At 48.6% G+C, this 22,098-nt stretch overlaps 1 protein-coding gene across 4 annotated transcripts in view; it reads right to left on the reverse strand.

Annotated features, from left to right (window-relative positions):
• Positions 1-22,098, reverse strand: part of VWF (von Willebrand factor) — a 185,576-nt gene that overhangs the window by 77,998 nt on the left and 85,480 nt on the right. For all 4 annotated transcript variants that reach the window (NM_001243086.1, XM_077953080.1, XM_077953081.1 and 1 more), the window contains 6 exon segments: positions 4,893-5,039; positions 7,012-7,146; positions 9,725-9,863; positions 11,408-11,511; positions 19,842-20,002; positions 21,585-21,679. In NM_001243086.1, the coding sequence (NP_001230015.1) occupies positions 4,893-5,039; positions 7,012-7,146; positions 9,725-9,863; positions 11,408-11,511; positions 19,842-20,002; positions 21,585-21,679 (781 nt within the window).

The following is a 22,098-nucleotide window of genomic DNA, read 5'->3' on the forward strand; positions in this document are numbered from 1 at the left end:
CACCACAGGGTGACTATAATTCTCAACAATTTATTGTATATTTATTGTATATTTTTATTTTCTTGAGACAGAGTCTCGCTCTGTTGCCCAGGCTGGAGTACAATGGCGCAATCTCGGCTCACTGAAAGCTCCGCCTCCCGGGTTCATGCCATTCTCCTGCCTCAGCCTCCCGAGTAGCTGGGACCACAGGCGCCCGCCACTGCGCCTGGCTAATTTTTTGTATTTTTAGTCGAGACGGGGTTTCACCGTGTTAGCCAGGATGGTCTTGAGCTCCTGACCTCGTGATCCACCCACCTCGGCCTCCCAAAGTGCTGGGATTACAGGCATGAGCCACCATGCCCGGCCAATTTATTGTATATTTTCAAGTACCTGGAAGAGCAGATTTTGAGTGTTCCCAACACAAAGAAATGGTAAATGTTTGAGGGAACTGATATACTAACTACCCTGATTTGATCATTACACTGTATACATGTATTGAAACATCACACTGTCACCAGTAAATACATACAGTTAAAAGTCAACTAAAAATAATAATAAAACAAAAACACTAAAGAAAAAACTGAAAATACTTGGCCTGGAGAAGAAAAGGTGCTATACTTTTACAACACACTTAGAGCCCCGGTCTTGAGACAAACAGAAAAAATGTATTCTATTTTGCTTCAATAAGCAGAGTTTGGCTTGGTATAAGGGGTTTAAGTTACCAGGAAACATAGAAGAATGTCCTCACTGTTGGGCAAAAGGCCAACAATCTTTACATGGCCTAGAAGCCTCCATGGTATGGCTACTGCCCCTCCCTGCCCTCATGAACTACTATTCCCCACAAGTCCTTCCTCTGCAGCCACACTGGCCTCCTTGTACAACTGCTTCAGACACCTACCACCTTAGGGCCTCAGCACGTGCTGTTCCGTCTGCCTAAACTCTCCCCCAGATACTGGCATGACTCATTCCCTCCCTTCCCCAAAGACTCTGCTCTTACATTCCCTCTTCACAGGGCCCATCAGCCAAAACTATCTATAGTAACATTCCCACTAGAATATGACCCACACCAGGGTTATGGAAGGCAAAACCGTGGCTCCCATGAGATGAAGAGTTTATTCTGGATTATCCATTTGGGCTGAATGTCATCACAGGGTCTGATCAGAGGGAGGCAGGAAGGTCGGAGTTAAAAAGGTGCTGTGACAGACAGAAGCAGAAAGAGAGAAAAAGAGTGGAAGATGCTACGTTGCCAGCATTGAATATGGAGGATGGGGCCACAAGCCAAGAATGCAGGCAGCCTCCAGAATGTAAAAAAGGCAAGAAAAGGGACCTCTCTCAGACCCTCTAGGAGGAATGCAGCCCTGCCTACCAATTTTAGCTTTCCAACCTCCAGAACCATACGATAATAAATTTGTGTTAAACTATCAAGTTTTTGGTGATTTGTTATAGCAGCAATAAAAAACAAATACATGGAAGACATACACACACACAGACATACACACACACACACACACACCCCTACCTGACTTTTTTTTCCCCTGTTGTATCCACAGTGCTTAGGACAATGTTTGACACATACAGGAACTTAGTATTTGTTGAATAAATGAATGAATGAGCTGTTAATGCTTTATGGGAATTAGATGGGCTGCCACAGAGAAGTGAGGGCAGTGCTGCCTCACTGGCTTGTACAAGCTGCAAATGGATAGTGTTATCAGGGATGCTGTGGAGGCCCATTCCTGCCTAACTAAAGCAGCTGCCAGAGTAGCCAGAGCCACTTGTCACATACATGGCACTTAAAGAAATCATTCATGTTCCAACAACCTGTTGGACCCTAAATAGTGGAACCATTCTCAAAAGTTGGTTATTAGCAATTTTACAAATAGCTCTCAAAACGTGCCGGCCCATGGCTAAATGGTAAGGCAACATCCTAGAATAGTCTGCAGTGTTATAACAATATTGAGCATGATTGCTTTGCCTCTTTAAGAAACCTAAAGAAAATTTGATATTGTCATTCAAATTCAGAAAATACAGAGACCACCACAAAGATAATCCTTGAAAAGAGCAACGCCAAGACACATAATTGTCAGATTCACCAAGTTGAAATGAAGGAAAAAGTGTTAAGGGCAGCCAGAAAGAAAGGTCGAGTTAACCACAAAGGGAAGCCCAAGAGACTAACAGCAGATCTCTTGGCAGAAACCCTACAAGCCAGAAGAGTGGGGGCCAATATTCAACGTTATTAAAGAAAAGAATTTTCAACCCAGAATTTCATATACAGCCCAAACTAAACTTCATAAGTGGAAGAGAAATAAAATCCTTTACAGACAAACAAATGCTGAGATTTTGTCACCACCAGGCCTGCCTTACAAGAGGTCCTGAAGGAAGCACTAAACATGGAAAGAAACAACCAGTACCAGCCACTGCAAAAACATGGCAAATTGTAAAGGCCACCGATGCTACGAAGAAACTGCATCAATTAATGGGCAAAATAACCAGCAAGCATCATAACGACAGGATCAAATTCACATATAACAATATTAACCTTAAATGTAAATGGGCTAGCCGGGTGTGGTGGCTCACGTCTGTAATTCCAGCACTTTGAGAAGCCAAGGTGGGTGGATCACTAGGTCAGGAGATTGAGACCATCCTGGATAACGTGGTGAAACCCTGTTTCTACTAAAAATACAAAATAATTAGCCAGACGTGGTGGCGGGTGCCTGTAGTCCCAGCTACTCGGGAGGCTGAGGCAGGAGAATGGCATAAACCCAGGAGGCGGAGCTTGCAGTGAGCTGAGATTGTGCCACTGCACTCCAGCCTGGGCGACAGAGCCAGACTCCATCTCAAAAAAAAAGTAAATGGGCTAAATGTCCCAATTAAAAGACACAGACTGGCAAATTGGATAGAGTCAAGACCCATCTGTGTGCTGTATTCAGGAGACCCATCTCACATGCAGAGACACACACAGACTCAAAATAAAGCGATGGAGGAAGATCTACCAAGCAAATGGAAAGCAAAAAACAGCAGGGGTTGCAATCCTAGTCTCTGATAAAACAGACTTTAAACCAACAAAGATCAAGAGACAAAGAAGGCCATTACATAATGGTAGAAGGATCAATTCAACAAGAAGAGCTAACTATCCTAAATATATATGCACCCAATACAGGAGCACTCAGATTCATAAAGCAAGTCCTTAGGGACTTACAAAGAGACTTAGACTCCCATACAATAATAATGGGAGACTTTAACACCCCACTGTCAACATTAGACAGATCAATGAGACAAAGTTAACAAGGATATCCAGGAATTGAACTCTACTCTGTACCAAGCAGACCTAATAGACATCTACAGAACTCTCCACCCCAAATCAACAGATATACTTTCTTCCCAGCACATCGCACTTATTCTAAAATTGACCACATAATTAGAAGTAAAGCACTCCTCAGCAAATGTAAAAGAACAGAAATCACAACACACTGTCTCTCAGACCACAGTGCAATCAAATTAGAACTCAGGATTAAGAAACTCACTCAAAATCGCACAACTACATGGAAACTGAACAACTTGCGCCTGAATGACTACTGGGTACATAACGAAATGAAGGCAGATACAAAGATGTTCTTTGAAACCAATGAGAACAAAGATACAACGTACCAGAATCTCTGGGACACTCTTAAAGCCGCTGTAGAGGGAAATTTATAGCGCTAAATGCCCACAGGAGAAAGCTGGAAAGATCTAAAATTGACTCTAACATCACAATTAAAAGAATTAGAGAAGCAAGAACAAACAAGTTCAAAAGCTAGCAGAAGGCAAGAAATAACTATGATCAGAGCAGAACTGAAAGAGACAGACACACAAAAAACTCTTCAAAAAATCAATGAATCCAGGAGCTGGTTTTTTGAAAAGATCGACAAAATTGATAGACTACTAGCAAGACTAATAAAGAAGAAAAGAGAGAAGAATCAAAAAGACTCAATAAAAAATGATAAAGGGGATGTCACCACCGACCCCACAGAAATACAAACTACCATCAGAATATTATAAACACCTCTACGCAAATAAACTAAAAAACTAGAAGAAATGGATAAATTCCCGGACACATACACTCTCCTAAGACTAAACCAGGAAGAAACTGAATCTCTGAAGAGACCAGTAATAGGCTCTGAAATTGAGGCAATAATTAATAGCCTACCAACCAAAAAAAGTCCAGGACCAAATGGATTCACAGCCAAATTCTACCAGAGATACAAAGAGGAGCTGGTACCATTCCTTCCGAAACTATTCCAATCAATAAAGAAGAGGGAATTCTCACTCAATTTATGAGGCCAACATGATCCTGATACCAAAGTCTGGCAGAGACACAACAAAAAAAGACAATTTTAGACCAATATCCCTGAAGAACATCCATGTGAAAATCCTCAGTAAAACACTGGCAAACCGAGTCCAGCAGCACATCAAAAAGCTTATCCACCACAATCAAGTCAGCTTCATCCCTCGGATGCACAGCTGGTTCAACATGCACAAATCAATAAATGTAATCCATCACGTAAACAGAACCAACGACAAAAACCAATTATCTCAATAGACGCAGAAAAGGCCTTCGACAAAATTCAACAGCCCTTTATGCTAAAAAACTCTCAATAAACCAAGATATCATACTGAATGGGCAAAAACTGGAAGCATTCCCCTTAAAAACTGGCACAAGACAGGGATGCCCTCTCTCACCACTCCTATTCAACATAGTGTTGGAAGTTCTGGCCGGGGCAATCAGGCAAGAGGAAGAAATAATGACTTCCTCATGTCCTAATTGAATACTGCCTTCCCCCAAGACAGTAGAGAGAGACAATGGGTTGCTAATCAGGGAGCAGAAAATGCTCCAAAGGCCAAGTCCCCGACAAGATGAAGCAAGAAAAGCCACTGACCTGGTATGTCTGCTTCAGGACCACAGAGATGCTCAGGTGGCGGTCCCAGACCACGGAGATGGCTTTGCCCAACAGCAGAATGATGTACCGGCCAGACTCCACCACCTCAAAGTGAGTCTCATCCTTCATGGGCCTCTTCACATTCACCTGGAGGAAGACAAAGCAAGACATACGGGAGGATGAAGGGTAGGCTCGACAGCCAGGTCCTCCCCTCCACTCCACACCTGCCCATCTGTCTCCAGTGCCCACGAGTGCAGGCACCGCCACCCCTCCAGGACCCCACATGTCACTGCACCCCTGCAGGGCCAGCCCCATGCCGGGACATGTCTGTGGCCACCTTACCACCACCACTCTCCAGGCGTCCATGATCAAGAGACGGTAACAAAGGTAGCAGCAAAGTCATGATTATGAAATTAAAGTACTATGAAACCAATGAGCAGAAGACCATCCATCACTTCACAAAAGGTGTTTTATTGACAATTAGTCATTAAATATAGTGGTGCCCTAGACAGGTTTTCAACATGGCAATGATTTTAAGCATCTCTGGTTGATTGTTTAAAAATCTATTCCTTTATAAAAATAAGCAGTAGACTCTGACCTTTCCTATATCCCACCACCTCCCCCCTCCCCAGAGCCACTGTCATCAGGAGACAGAGCTGAAGAAAAAGGAAATGCGGCACTCAGTGCTAGTGCCAGGAATCATACACTGCAGGTTTGAGAAGGGCTCTGACCTGAGCCTCTGACTTGGCCCGATCCCTGCCAGTGCTGCACCCTTGAGGCCCATTTCAGCATGCGTGATGGATTCTCTAATTCCTCACTGAGACTGAGGCTGAGAACCGCCATCACCCCCCCTTTGCAGAGGTCCTCTTGTTAGTAACATATCACGTGCAGAGCTAATCACATGTGCAAATCTATCCCTCACATGTCTGCACGCCTGTTCAGCATCATCACTGTCACTCTGCCCTAAATAGAGCTATTCTTTGAAACGGAGTTGACACTGTTGACCCACAGTTAATACATCATGCTTGCTAAGCAGTTTTCTTCCATAATGGTGAAGAATTCACCTCCCATTCTCTGATGTCAATGGTGGGTACTGGGAAGAAGGCAGAGATGCAGGCTGAGGCCACCGGAGAAAATGAATATACCAGGACAGGTTTGCGCCCAGAGCCTGGGTCTCCATAGCACTCCGTGTAGTCAGAGCAGCTGATCCAAACCTGTGGCCTGGGGATGACCTGCAACTTTAAACACAGGTTCCTGGGCCCCACCCAGACCTACTGAGTCAGAATCTCAGGATGGAGATCCAGGATCCACATTTTCAACAAGATCTCCTAAGGGAGTCTTGTGTACACTTCTGAGAACTACTTCTTAAGCTCTTAGTACACAGGGGACTGAATCAGTTTACTCTTTTGAGCTCCTTTAAAAATGTTTATCTGGCCGGGCGCGGTGGCTCACACCTGTTATCCCAGCACTTTGAGGGGCCAAGGCAGGTAGATCACCTGGGGTCAGGAGTTCGAGACCAGCCTGGCCGACATGGTGAAATCCCATCTCTACTAAAAATACAAGAAATTAGCCAGGCATGGTGGCGTACACCTGTAGTCCCAGCTACTAAGGAGGCTGATGCAGGAGAATCGCTTGAACCCTGGTGGAGGTTGCAGTAAGAAGAGAGATCACACTATTGCACTCCAGCCTGGGTGAAAGAGCGAGACTCCATCTCAAAAAAAAAAAAAAAAAAAAATGGTTATCTGAAAAGAACAGAAAAACATATGAAACATATCCCATAACATCATCACTTCATACACACACACATACCCTCCAGTCCCCACCCTACTCCAGAGGTGATCACTGGTTCTATCCCATGTTTGTGCAGACCCATGTGCACATCCTTCATGCACACTCTGCATTGTCGCTAAAATGGGACTGTGTCATCCCTATTGCTCTGCCACTTGTTCTTCTCATAAAATACGTCACGGTCAGTTGCAATAGCTCTGCCTCATCCCCTTTAATGGCTGTTCATGATTCCATTCACACAAGTTCTAAATGAATGCTTGGAAAATGTTCCTCTTAAGTGACAGAAGCACAAAGCGGGACATGAGGGTGGAGGAGATGAGGCCGCACTTACCTCCCCGTCGAACAGCTCAATCTCTCCTCCCTCCACCAGGATGGTGACATGTTTCTTGCATTTCACTGAAGGGTGGCTGCATCCCTCATTCCCCACCAGGATCCGAAAGGTCCCAGGGTTACCACCACAGTAATCCTGGGGAAAGAGGAGTGCCACGAGAGGACCATTATTCCCACTGGCTCTCACCAGACCAGAAGATTGGCATCTGTTCACCGCAGGCCTTTGAATATGTGTCACAGGATCTTGCCATGTCCGTGGCTGTGCATGTGTGTCTGTGTGTGTGCCTGGGGGGAAGCGGATGTCCAGGTGAACGCCCTCAGGTGTGTTAACCTCGCCCACGACAGATGAGCCAGGTGCCTGCAGTGAGTGGGGCGGGGGTGGGGGGGGGGTGGGGGGGGGAGGGAAGGCAACATGTGGCCTGCTTTGATGGATGCATCAGGCTCAAAGGCCTTGCCTAGAGCCCATTCGAGTCCCTCTGGAGCCCTTGCCTAGAGCCCCACCCAGGCAGCTGGGAGAGTTTGACCACAGGGCACTTTGTGGCTCTAAATTCTGGCTGAATCCCTCTGAACTGCTGGCCCAGAAATGGAACCAAAGACGGTTTGACAGAGCTCCACAGGTCCTGAACTGCCAGGTCGAGATGAGAAGAGACGATAAGGGAGTTCTGGTCCTTGCTGGTCAATTGCATAGAAAATTAAGCAAAAGGGGACACATTCCTGGCAAATCTCTCCCCCATGGTGGCTATTATTGTGGTACGATGAAAAAAAAAAGATAAAACGTTCAACTGAGAAAAACAGAGTGTGTCGCTTGAACCCAGGAGGCAGAGGCTGCAGTGAGCCGATATCACGCCACTGGACTCCAGCCCGGCAACACAGCAAGACTCTATCTCAAAAAAAAAAAAAAAAAAGAAAAGAAAAAAGAGAAACAAGGTGTGAATCTTGATTCTGCCACTTACTGGCAACACTGAGCAAACCACTTACCTTTCTGACACACATACCCACAACACACATACGCCCATGCAGTCATACACACATACACCCACACACGCAGCACATGCATACACCCACACACACACAGCCATACTCATTCTCATGCATACACACATGCACACATATATACATACATGTGTCCAAACAACACACACAATCTGACCTCTGTAAGATTCTATTCAACTTAATGGGATTGTTAGGTTACATGGCTTTATATTAGGTTGATGCATGGTGAAGGCTAAAAGAGGAAACGAGGATGTAAGTGCTTTATTTGTTCTTATCAGCTGAGATTTCTGAAAGACAGTGAGTTAGGTCTTGATGGTACTCCCCAAAGGAGGACAGCAGAAAGGGGAGGGGCCCCAGGACAACGCGTCAGAAGACAACAGAACCAGCTGCGGGAAAGGAAAACAAGGCGCACAGACAGGGCACCGTTTGAAGGGGAATCTTTACAACTGGTCCAGTTGGGAAAGATGGCCTGGACAGGGAAGGGCTAGGAGCGGTAGATGCTGACTGGCTGTCTGGTCCTTGCTGCACTGAATTATTTTTTCCTGGATGTTCAGATTTGAAATGGGCTGGGTAGTTGTTCTGCAAAGCTGGTGCCGCCTTATCTTTTGCTGCTGAGGCTGGGAAACTTCCATATAGAACCTTTGGGAAAGCTCTAGAGGGGCGCATCGTCCCCGGCTCACAGGTTCCTTGCCTGGTCTGCATGCCCTGTGACCCCAGCACACAGCCTGCCTCTCCGGGCCAGCCCAGGTATGAGGTGGGGACTGCGGAGGCTGCTGCTGACTCCGCCCCATACCCAGCATGCTCTACACGGGTGATCGGTCCATAGTCACCCACGCTGCCTGACTCACCAGCTCCTGCAACTCAGCCTCTGGGGCTGGGGCTCCTATGGGTTTGTGGTCTTCCATTCAGACCACACCAAGCCCCCACCCCCTCCCTCCTCTTGGGAATGGAGACAGAGGGACCGTATTTGTTTAAAGCTTCAGAGAGTACAGCGCCTCGGCTCTGGGGAGAAAAGCACTCATACTTCCTTGCTTACACAGTTGACGTCAACCAGCAAGAGAAACTTACAAGCATCCATGCAGTGGGGAGTGGGAGGCGGAGGGGCTGTTGCCCACACTCACCGGTGACGACTCCTGGACTCATTCTTACCTGCTGGGCAGGATGACTTTCCCATGTCCCACACTCCCACTCCTCCCATTCTGAATTGAACCAAGTTAGAAATTAAAATGGCAGAGAATTCCACAAGGCCATACCATGGGAAGCAAACTCCAGGGATCATTTCAACCATCCCCCTGTCCAGGGCCACTGCACAACACGTGCAGACTGTGCACTGCCCAGGGTGCTGGAAGGGAGGCTGAGCGGGACTGAAATCCCAGCCCAACCCACTCCCTGAGCTATGCACCCTGACTGAGGCTGTGTCTACCAGAAGGAACAGACGCCTTTTTCTAATTCCAGATCCAACGTGGACGGGCAGTAGCCTTTCTCCCACAGCAATCCTCAACAACAAACAAGCTTCTGTCTCGTTTTATAAGTCCCCAGGTGAGCAGAGGGAAAATGGACAACCGCTTCAGGCACCTCTGTGAAGGACTGGAAAATACTCCAGTAGAAACCAGACCCAGAGCTGTTTCTGCAGACAGGCCCACAGAACCCAAGCTGAGGCCACACCACCCACCCCCTCCTAGAAAGAGACAGCGCCCTCTCCCCATCTCCCCACCTCTCACCTGCACCAGAACGTACTGGCACTCCCCGGGGAACATGTATTTGAGCCCGTCGAAGGTGAGGTAGTGGGCCATGCCGATCGTGGAGCACGTGGCGTCACACACGTGGTCTGTGCAGTTCCACTTCCGGTCCCGACAGACACTAGGAGCAGTCATGGCAGGAAAGACAAGTTGGGCACCTTGGTTTTGAGGGGCCCATCTGGGCAATGGAGACAATGAAGGAACACAGAATACTCTGGGTGCCTCCCAACCCTCCAGGAAGCCCAAGGAAGATGAGGACCTGTAGCATGGAGTGTGGACTTCACAGGCCCAGCGAGACACAGGGAAGCCTAGCTGCTCTCCCTAAAAGGGGGAAACTGAGGCAAAAAAGGGAAGGGGTTGTCCAAAGTGAGTTAGGCTGCCAGGGAGAAGGCCCAGATGCTCTTTAGGCCTCCTGTTATGAATTCGCTCAGCCTCACCCTGGAAGCCACATCTACCTGAGATTCGCCACAGGGTCTCTGTCAAACAGACACACTGAGGTTGAAAGCCTGAGGCTAATGGGAAAAGCAAGACACAACAGCGGGAAAGCCCAGAGTCTGGAAAAGAGTGATGAAGCATGCACTTCTGCCAGGAGTGGTTCTGTGTGCATAGCTACATGTTAACACGTACGTAGCTACATGTTAAAATCTACAGTGATCTGCCCACTGCCACGTGTCCCACCCTGCCACCACCTGTAACCAGAGCTGACATCAAGAAGCCCACTTGTGCGTCAGAGGTGGTAAGCTCAGACCTCAAGTCCAAAAGACAGCCCACTCTGCCTCTGTCCAGTTGGCCTCTCTCCAAGGCTGCGCACAGCCACAGTCAAAGGCAGGGTGAATGAGCAGGGTGAGGGGTTATGTGCAGGATGGCCAAGGAAAAAGGAGAAGGCAACCAGCCACCCTCGCCTCAAACCATGCCGTTGCAAGCACACTCACGCTGTGCTCACGGGCAGTGTGAGGCCTGCAAGGACAGGACCCTCCAGACCCCGTGCCCACTGGCAGCTCGGCCACAAATGCAATGACTGGTGGGGCAAGGTCCCTGTCTTCCGTGGGGCCCATCTCCCTGAACAGAAATACAAGTAGAGCATTCCTAATCCAAAAATCTGAAGTCCAAAATGTTCCAAAACCCAAAACTTTGAGCACCAACATGACACCACGTGGGTGGCTGAGAGGGTGACACCTTTACTTTCTGATGGTTCAATGTACACAGAACTTTGTTTCATGCACAAATGTTGAAAATACTAAATACACATTAAATATATATTTAAAATATTGTATAAACCTTACCCTCAGGCTATGTCCATAAGGTATATATGAACCATAAATAAATGTCATGTTTAGACTTGGGTCCCATCCCTAAGATACCTCATTATGTATATGCAAATATTTCAAAGTCCAAAATAATCCAAAATCCAGAACAGTTGTGGTCCCAAGCATTTCGGATAAGGGATACTGTACTAACCCGTTGAATAGTGTCTATGCAGGATGGGCACAGGTGATGAGAAAGATTCTCCCCATTTTACAGATGGAGAAGCACAGGCACAGAGGCAGAGAGTAACCGGGTTCCCACAGGGGGCTGGAGGCAAGCACGGAAGGTCCTGTGGCCGCGTGTGCCCTCACTCCACCCACAGGGCCTGGGTCCCCGGGACAGCCGCTCACTGAGCCTCACCACGTGTTGCAGTCAATCTTCACTGCTTCTCCGGGGGCATACTCCTTGCCCTGATGCAAGCAGGGACACCTCTCCAGGGCCACACATCTGTTTTCATGCCGGACCTAAGGGAAAAGAATCCAAGTCTTCAGGGCCACAGCGACTAATCTAAAGCCCTCCTCCAGCCCACTCCGGGAAGCGTTGTCTGAGACTTGAGCCTACGGGTAGGCCCAGCACTGGGACCGGCACCAGGACCAGGGCTGGGCCAGAGGACAGCTTCCACTGCAGGCCAAGTCAGGACAGGGAGCCCACGCCCATGGGACTTGGCAAACATGGGTTCCCACCTACATGGCTCCTGTCAACTAAAGACACTGGCTGCCCTCTGCCCTCTCCTGCCCTGCTGGGGCACTGTAACTGGACACTTTTGGGAAGGTACTTCAAAAAACCATTTCCAGAGGCCTCGAAATGCACATATTCTTACACCTAGCCATCCCAAGGAAAGGATTTCTCTGAGGGAAATAGAATTATAGACAAAGATTGGTGGAGAATTATCATTGCAAAAAAAAAATTAGAAACAATAGGAAAATGACTAAATCCATTAAGGAATCGCCAGACACCGGTATCCTATGGTGTTATTACAATGGTCCTTTGGAAGAATCTTAAATGAAGCGAGAAATACTTACACTGTTGATTTTTAAAATAGGAAGAAAAACTATGTATACATATGGTTCCAAATTTCTATGTATTTCACAAAAGACTAGAAGATACAGAATCTGCTTCCAGGTGGTGAGCTGGGATAGGGGAGTGGGAGGATTTTATTTTCTTTTTCGGTTTTAAAATTTTTTTCCAAGTGTTCTTCAGTGAGCATGCATTATATTTATAATTAAAGAAAATGAACACTATATTGAATAAAATTAATGTGTACTTAACACTCTGGAGGTGAGGGCCGAATGTTGGGCATAAGTAGCACTCGATCAGAACTAGAGTCTGAGGGCTGGTCCAAGCCACAGGCCCCACCCAGTCTCCAGTATTCCGGTTCACTCTCCACGGCATATGCTCTACTTCCCCGTCCTCATACCTCGGGAAACTACTTACGTGAGCATGTTGTACTCCTCAGGTCTGCTGGGGCTGGGGAAAAAAAAGAACTAAAGGCTGGGCACGGTGGCGCACGCCAGTAATCCCAGCACTTTGGGAGGCCAAGGTGGATCACAAGGTCAGGAGATCGAGACCACCCTGGCTAACACAGTGAAACCCCGTCTCTACTAAAAAAAACATACAAAAAATTAGCCAGGCGTGGTGGCGGGCATCTGCAGTCCCAGCTACTCAGGAGGCTGAGGCAGGAGAATGGCATGAACCCAGGAGGCGGAGCTTGCATTGAGCTGAGATCGCACCACTGCACTCCAGCCTGGGCAACAGAGGGAGACTCGGTCTCAAAAAAAAAAAAAAAACTAAAGAACCATCAGCCCCAGTGGGTTCAGGAACAGTTGGCCAAACCCACTCTGAGCTCAACCTGCAGACATGCTTCTGTCCCGACTCCAGGGGACAGGCCTGGATGCCTGCCCTGGTGTGGCTTAGGCTTGGGGGCTCTCAAAGAGGCCCAGGTCACCCCCAGGTGAAGGACTGTCACACTTTGGCTCCAGAGCTACCTGCAGGGCGAGAAGCTCCCGGTCTGGACAGCTCCAGCTCCATGCAACCCAGTCACTCCCCAGACAAGCCCGAGCTCCCAGGCCTGGAGCTAGACAAACCCCCAGGAACAGGGCAATCTTAGGCTGAACAAAGGGCTTTCAAGGACCCAGGCTAGAATCATATGTGAGCGCCGTGTGTGTTGGGGGAGGTGGTAGGGAAATAGGAAGAATCCTCCACTACCTAATGCTACCTTCACCCAGCCTCAGGTGTCCCCGCATCCCTGGACCCCAGCTGATGAGGCAGAATGACAGGGCAGAGATGATGATGCAGGTTGACCCCACTCTTGGTAGCTCGTACCTCCTGGAACCACTGTTCTTGGGAGGGCATGAGCTCAGATGCGCAGTAGGGAAGATGGCACCTTGGTAGGATCTGGGAGGGACTGAAAAGCTCTAGCAGAGCCTTCAAAGCCTCTGTCACAATTAGGGTTAATTTCCACATCGCCCCCTTCCTGGGTCAGCTCTGACAAGCCTGAGGCCCGCCACCTAGTGGCTGCTGTAAGAATGACGGAGGCATCCCACAGGGGACCTTACAGTCAGTGGAAACCAGGTAACACGCCTCCTTGTAGCAAATACCACGTGGGACAGAAATGCAGGGATGGACTCCGGGAAACAGAGCCAGGCTCCCCTCACCTCAGCACGTGTTGCCCCTCACCCTTGGACAGGTCTGGTTGGGGGCTCCCTGGCCTCTTGGTCTGCGTGCTGCATGTTTTCACCTCTCACCATGATATTCAACCCATGCGAAAACCCACCATGCATTCCCGGCCCAGGGAGTCCCTCCTGTCACCCAGCTGTGGGTCTATGGAAGCCCAGCCCCCCTCCAGTGGACAGAACACTCCAGTCCCAGCTCAGGTGTGAGATAAAATGCCACGACTGCAGCCGACACCACCTCCCCTTTCCGAGCACCCACTGCAAACCACGTGGCTGCTCTCTGCCCTGACTGGTGTTGGCAAGAGGAGGTTATTAATTCACAGACAGCAATATAATGGGACCTTGATATTAGGTGAGAACTGCCATGAAGGCCACGGTGGTGTGGAATTAGGTCGTAAGAGAGCTGGAGAGGAGACAAAACATAACCTTCAAGGAGAGGAAAGAGCTTCCAGACCACAGCATAAGGCTTCGTGACTTGGGAGAGAAGAGCAGGTAACAATAGCCCAGCTAAAAACACCCACAGAATCCCAAAGCAGCAAAGACATTCAGGGAGGTGGAAATTCACAGAAGTAGACAGGTGTGGAAATAAAGGGGTGATTTAGGGGATGGACGGGGCCCAGAGGGGAGCTGTGCAGAGAAGCAGGGCAGGCCAGCGCAGTAGTCCCTGAGTTTTGTGGCAAGTCACTTAAACCTCACAGTTACAATGAAGAGAACCATCTCTGTCTAGTGTTTGTCCCTTTGGGATATCAGAAGGCTACTAAGTTCAAGTCTATGAATGTCCCCTGAAGACTTAAGAAAGCCTGGCAGAAATACTCGTCCCATTATTCACCAACTCATGACCTCTTCAGTCAGAAGGGCTCAGGCTGAGAACATGGTCCTACGTGTTGGTCCGCTTCAAGAAAAATTATAAAGTAGGAAAAAAACTGGTCTTGTTACCTTTCCCTGAAAAGGCCCCATTATCCCCAAACTCTCCATACATGAACACCATCGTGACCCACTCTCCAAAATCCTGTTTACCTTCCAACTGCCCTTCGTTCATTCTCCTACCCCATCAGTACTCTCAGGCCACAGCAGCGGAACTCAGCCAGAAGTCTGCGAGGAGGAGAGCGATCTGATGGAATAAACTCCTGCTGAGCGTGGTGACTTCCTATGAGGACTTATGAGGTTCCACGTTTTTTTAAACCTCTCGCTTGTTAACCAAAATGAATGTCTGCGGCCGGGCACGGTGGCTCAAGCCTGTAATCCCAGCACTTTGGGAGGCCGAGACGGGCGGATCACGAGGTCAGGAGTTCGAGACCATCCTGGCTAACACGGTGAAACCCCGTCTCTACTAAAAAATACAAAAAACTAGCCGGGCGAGGTGGCGGGCGCCTGTAGTCCCGGCTACTCGGGAGGCTGAGGCAGGAGAATGGCGTAAAAACCCGGGAGGCAGAGCTTGCAGTGAGCTGAGATCCGGCCACTGCACTCCAGCCTGGGCAACACAGTGAGACTCCGTCTCAAAAAAAAAAAAAAAAAAAAAAAAATGAATGTCTGCTTGTTGTATTTCAGTAAGCCCGACTGAGTGACCAATCGTGGACCATGTAGGAGATATTTCTGAAACAGGCCCTTCCTTCGACCTTTTAGAATGTACAATGCCCACATGTGAGGCCGCCTCTGGATGGGCCCTTGAACCCAAGCTCTGAATTTTAAGCGGTGCCCAACTCCTTCAGTCTTCATATGGGGCCAGTAAGGAAACTGGGCATCCTGGGATCAGGGACGTAAACACACTTCTCGCCAAGAGGCTCCCAACACCAGCAGTTTGGGAGATGTAGCTGCTAGGTTTCAAAGGATAAGTCAGCATCTCCCAGACAGAGGCCTAAGTGTTTCAGATTGGAGGAGCCCTGGTCTCAGAGTCAGGAGACCAGAATTTCCACTATACAACTATGAAGGCTTGACCTGGCTCTGCTCCCTTTCTGTCCTCAGTCTCTCCCATGAATAGAGAGGGCTGACATAATGGGGCCTCAGGGTTTCTTCTCCACCCTCTACGATGCTCCTGGAGCTACCTGTGGCCGGACTTAGGAAGGGTGAGCAGGGCAGTGGGTTGTGCTTTGCCGTCACCTGGTGGTGGGAGCAGGTAATATTCTAACTTAAAGAGATGGACGCTTCAGGCAAGCATCACTCCAAGATTTTCTGAACTAGAGAAAAATACCTGGGAGATCTTCTAGCACAACTCCCTCATTTTATCGATCCAGTGGGTCTCAGAAAGTGAACGCTAGGATCTAAAAAGTTGTTCCTGTGTGTGCTAATTCCCTGCAGCATCTCTGTTCATAGTAAGATTCACGGTTTCCCACCATGAACTTATTTTAATAGTGGTCATTAAACTACCACTCACTAAGCACCTCCCATGTGCTCGCTGCTCTCATCTCCAGTCTTCCCAACAGCCTGTAAGCCAATTTTACAGATAAGAAAATTAAGACGCCAAGATGTTAAGTGACTTGCCACTCACTCAAGTAGATGTCACAGGAGCCGGGATTCAAACCTAGAAGTATGAGGTTTCGATACCATGCCATTTCCACACGGCTTCTCTGCCCTTCATTTACCATGGTGCGGACCACTTAGCAAAGGGGCCCCCATCTCATTCCCATGCCAGGAGACCTTTGCCGGATGGCAAGAGCAGATAGAGCCTGCAGCTTGCGGGGTCAACCAGAAAACCTCTGCTCTAAGCAGGTGCCAGGCCTGAGACAAATCAGAGAGAGGCTTCTTCTCTGCCCCCCAGTATCTTCAAACAGGTGCTTCTAGGCAGACGATGGACCCTCAGAGACACCTTAGAGGAGGAGAGACAATCTTCAGCTGAGAACAGGGCTGCTCAAAGTGCATTCCCTGGGCCAGGGCCAACCTGTGAGGGTGTAAGCCCAGAAACAGAGAAAATGTTTAGAAAATCTGAGAGAAAATGTTTAGAAAATCTTAGGGAAATGTGGCAGAGTCATACCATGTCTGTTATATGTCATAAAAAGTGGGAGGTAAGAGTCTAGATTTGAGGATCATGAAAAGGAAAGAAAACATTTTTTTAAGTCGGGGCATGGTGGCTCACACCTGTAATCCCAGGACTTTTGGAGACAGAGGCAGGCAGACCACCTGAGGTCAGGAGTTCAAGACCAGCCTGGCCAACATGGGCGAAACCCCATCTCTACTAAAAATACGAAAATCAGCTGGGCGTGATGGTGGGTGCCTGTAGTCCCAGCTACTCGGGAGGCGGAGGTTGCAATGAGCCCAGACCACGCCACTGCACTCCAGCCTGGGAGAGAGAGCGAGACTCCATCTCAAAAAAATTTAAAAAAAAAAAAAGCTCTTGTCGCCCAGCCAAGAGTGCAGTGGCGCAATCTCGGCTCACTGCAACCTCTGACTCCCGGGTTCACGCCATTCTTCTGCCTCAGCCTCCCTAGTAGCTGGGACTACAGGCACCCGCCACCATGCCCAGTTAATTTTTTGTATTTTTAGTAGAGACAGGGTTTCACCGTGTTAGCCAGGATGGTCTCGATCTCCTGACCTCATGATATGCCCACCTCAGCCTCCCAAAGTGTTGGGATTACAGGCCTGAGCCACTGCGCCTGGCCAATATTTTTTAATTGGGTGGGATCGTATTATTTTTGTCATTGCTTTTTATTTTTATGAGAATTCATTTTTATTGTATTTATAAAAGCATGGGTCCACAAGATTGGAAATCTAAGAAAAAACATCCTTTACGGGTCTCTCCTATGGACAGGAGGAGGAACTGATGGGTGCAGCCTCTGAGACAGCCTTGGTTGGTTACAAAAACAATTCAAGCTATTCCTACACTTCTGTAGAACTCTCTGGCTTTAAAGTGCTTTCACACACATCTCCTTGGGGCCCACAGCCATGCATCATGGAGGCAGAACAGAAATTAGGTGTCTACATAACACACGAGGTGACTGGGCTTCCAGTAAAGACTGAACGACTGTGCAAGAGCATGGAGTCAGAAAGCAGGGAAGCCTGGCCTCACGCGTCTGCCTTCTGCACCCTGTTCCGGCTCGGTGCTCTTTGTGCTCTCCGTAGATCTGTCCCCAGGAAAAAGCCACTTCCCTTTCCCCTTTCAAGTCCTCCAAAGAATGCAGAATCCGTGACCCCTTCCCCAAGCCCTTAGTGACATCCCACAACGCTGCCCCTTCACATGGGACAGACTGGACTGAGTAACACCCCAAGGGATAATGTCCGCACCATCAGATGGGCCCAAACGGTGTTTCCAGGCCCAGCCCCATTTTCTTTGTGTTATGGCCAGGAACACATGTCCCGTGCTACAGCCAGCACGCTGTGCACACTTAATAAAATCACACGGACTTCTCTGCTCTCTCGAATCTGGCCTCAATCATTTGCACATTCACCGGCATCGTAATGAAGCAGTTGTGAAAATAACCCAATCTCTTACAATATGAACTTGCAAGTTTATAAGCCCCTGTAGCTGAAGTGCGAGTCACTTCATCACGTGACAGGTATCCAAGTGCTGTCCTCAGAATGCATGCCCAGTGCTTCAGGAATGCCAACGAGCACCTAACAGGACAGCCGCAGCCTGTATTTGAGGTCTCACTGTCCTCTTGGGATCTGGGGTCATAATGTAATTATTGTGGTTATTAAAATTTAAGGCTATCTGTATTTTTTCCTTCATGACAAGAAAGTTCTTTTCAAAGCATATCCAATGCTGACAGTCCTCTGAGTGATGTTCATTTTCCTGCTGAGTATGATGAAGAGACAATGATCTATGCCTTGCCCACACCAAAGCTCTGAGACTTTCTATACAAGAGGCCCCAGGGATAACGAAGAGCAAGAAGGAAGATTCCCCTGCCTTCTCCTATTTTTTGTTCCTACCCAGGTCTGAGATTCCCCTCCTTAGAGACCCTCAGTGATATCCACCTTCTGCTCAGGCACTAAACAGCCCTTCCAGTTTGAAGGTGCTCATTGGCCAATCACTAACTCTCCTCACCAGCAAAGACAGTTCGAAAACCCTCAGAGGCTAAGACAGAGGAGGCGAGAATTAACAAGAATTGGTCTCTGTTTGGGAGAAGAAAAAGTTGAAGGGGAAGTAGAAAAACAAGCATCTGTCCCTTCACACACGGCAATCCCAGCCTTCCTGAGAGACACTGGTAATTGAGTCCATGTTCCCTCTACAGAATATTGACAGGTCCCACAGTCCAGCACACTGCCCCTCAAGCGGAGGAGTCCTGGGCATCACTAAGTCCCCTCCACAGCCATTTGAGAGCCACCCTCTCCCATTCTGGCCTCTACAGCCCCTGCCCCAACCCCTCACCATTCACTCTGGGTATAAGGAATTGAAGTCGGGGAAAACAAGAAGACAGGATGCATTTTGAAAGAGAAACATCTGGAAGTTGCATCCTTCAGGGTGTATGCATAATCTATTTACTACTCCACTGGCTAAGATTAGACTTGGGAGGGAGATAAGGAGGAGTAGGCATGCTCAGATCATTGCCACCAGCAGAACATCCACGCAGGAGCCAGGAGTAGCAAACCAGCCTGGTCTTAGATGCATGGCCTCCATGCCTGTTTCAGCCACCAGTCATGGAATGTTAAGAGCTGGCCAAGATCTCACGACTCACATTACAGATGAGGAAAACAACGTTCACTGTGGGGAAGAGACTTGTTGGGCCCATGGCTTGCTAGTGACACAGCAGGGACATCAATGTCTTTTTTTTAAATAGTAAGTTATATGCATATACATCAATCATATGCAAATATATGTGTGTCCCTCCATTTTCATAGCATGGAAGGCAGTCCCTGGGAAAATTCTAGTGGGAATGCTTGTTTCTACTTGTATTTTCTGGAAATTCTTTGCTTCCTGTGGCACTCCTGTAAGCTAAGTTCTTACATTTTGTCAGATCCCGTGAGGATCAACTCCAGGCATTTTCATAACTCCCTCCCTGAGTTTGGCAGCTGACTCCGCCACAGAAGAGCCTCCCCTCCCCTCCTCCACGCCCCCATTGCCAGCACCACCTCCATTACCATCCTTGTTGAGCTCTTCTTTCTTCCTCTCTCTGGCTCCACAGCCCCCTCAACTCATCCCTGCCTACAGGAAAACTGAAGGGCAGGTGCCAGCTCTGTGCCTGGTGACTCACCATGCCCGGGGGGCAGAGGCAGCCAGAGACACAGCCCATGCTCATGCACTCCAGGTCGTAGTTCTGGCACGTCTTGGCACACTCGAGCCCTTCAGCCCGCGGGTTGTCAGCGGGACACACCAGCTTGACCATGGGAGGCCGACAGGATAGGCTCCTTTTGCCTTGAAGGTAGGAAAAGCAAAGAGATGATTAGTGAAGGAGAGAATGGACCTACCTTCCACACTGTCCTTTGGTCCCCCTAGAGGCTGTGACTAAATTCAAGAGACTCAAGAGTTACCCACTTGCAGGGACCAGCTGCTGACTGAGCCAGGTTCCCTGTGTGGGGCTGCGAGGGCACCTGCTCACCTGGGCTTCTACCTCCGGCTTATGCTGGTGGCAGCTCTTCTGACCCCAGCTCTCCTCTGATGTCCCCTAATAGTCTTCACCCTTAATCTTGCTATATAGCAGGTTACATTGAATCAGAATGCACTGCAGAAATTTCCAGACCCAGGCTGGAGTAGACCTGAGTTTGGGTGCTAAAAAGGAGTTTTAATGGGACCCAAGAGAATTATTCCTAAATGGTTACAACTAATGTGTGGAGAGAAGGCCGTCTGACCACAATGGCTTTAAAACAGGCCTCTGTGGGCATCAGCCCCTGCCCAGCCACTCCACGTGAATTCGTAACCCTTGCAACACTCCATCCCCTGACACTCCGACCTCCCTTCCCTGCTGTTTCCCCTCTGATGTCCTGTATCTGCTCTTCTCACCACCTGATACACTACACATCTCACCTACTTGTTCACTGTCCTCCCCGGGCCACTGGGCCCAGTAAACGCATGTTCCATGAAGCCAGGGATTTCTACTTTGCTCATTGACATCCTACTTCCTGGCAATTAGTAGGTATACATGGCTAATTGGGTAATGCTGACAGCAGATGATTGATACAGCACCTGTCTTTCCAAAGCCCAGGTGCACTTAATAGCATGTGGGCAAAAAGTCAAAATGTCTTGGAAACTCTTGATAACTGAAACTCCAAAAGGTTAAACAGCTTTTTCCAATCAGCACACAATCCCAAGAGTTACCCGACTTTGAAAAAGATTACGTTTTCCAGTGACAAAAAATTAGCCAGGTGTGGTGGCGCGTGCCTGTAATTCCAGCTACTTGTGAGGCTGAGGAATGAGATCGCTTGAACCCATGAGGCAGAGGTTGCAGTGAGCTGAGATTGCACCACTGCATTCCAGCCTGGGTGACAGAGTGAAACTCTTGGGGGTGGGGGGGGGAAGTGCAGCCACCATCAGGACCTTCGAATGGAGAGCAACGGACCCAACCCTTCTTTCTTTCAAACCCATCCAAGAAGCTTTCTAAAGAAAGAGCTGTCTTCATCAGCATGTCATAGGAAACAAGAGGCCATGAAAGAACGGTGACTATCATTACAATCAAGGCCACCAACTCACAGCTATCCACCGGGTTAAGGTCTCCATGGGCAAAATAGGGGTTTCGCAGAATTTATCTGCAAGTCTTTCCCCTTACACAAAATCAAATACTTCTTGCCTCAATGATTTGGATTTACACATGCAAAGACATGTCTTGGCCTGAAAGTCACTCACACAAACCCAGAAATTATGGCGATCCTGGGCAAAGCCAGACCCATGACTGGATGCACACGCACATCAGACGGTGTCACCCAGCTCTCTCCCGCCATTCCACACATGAGGAATCTGGGCAGGACGGAGTCAACCAATCTTCTGTGGGGACAGTACTCACTGCGGTGAGACAGGGGACTGCTGAGGACAGCGTCAGGCAGCAAGCTTCCGGGGACTCCACTCATGGTGCAGTGCATGAAGCCATCCTCACAGTAGCTGCAGAGGGGAAAATCAAAAAGCCCCGCTTCACAAGACTGGTCTACACTCGTCACCTCCACATCCTCACCTCCTACTCACTCTCTGCGTTTTTCAACCAGGTCCCAGGTCCCATAACCCCTCCTGAAGCACAGCTTGCGAACACCACCAATGGATGATCTCCACGTCACTAAATCCCATGGCACTTTTTTCAGTTATTTTCTTAATTGATCCCACTCAACATTATGCATCACTGTTGAACACTCCACTCTTCCAGAAAAAAAAATATATATATATTCATCTCTGCAAGTTTTCCTCCCACTTCCTTGGTTCCTCCTTCTCAGCCTCAGTTTTCATGTGCCCCCCCACTGCCTGGCCTTTAAATATCGGCCTTCCCCAGGCTCTGTCCTAGGCTCGCTCCTCTTCTCACACTCTGCTGC

Source organism: Macaca mulatta, chromosome 11 (genome assembly GCF_049350105.2).
Source record: "Macaca mulatta isolate MMU2019108-1 chromosome 11, T2T-MMU8v2.0, whole genome shotgun sequence".
NCBI classification, from domain to species: domain Eukaryota; kingdom Metazoa; phylum Chordata; class Mammalia; order Primates; family Cercopithecidae; genus Macaca; species Macaca mulatta.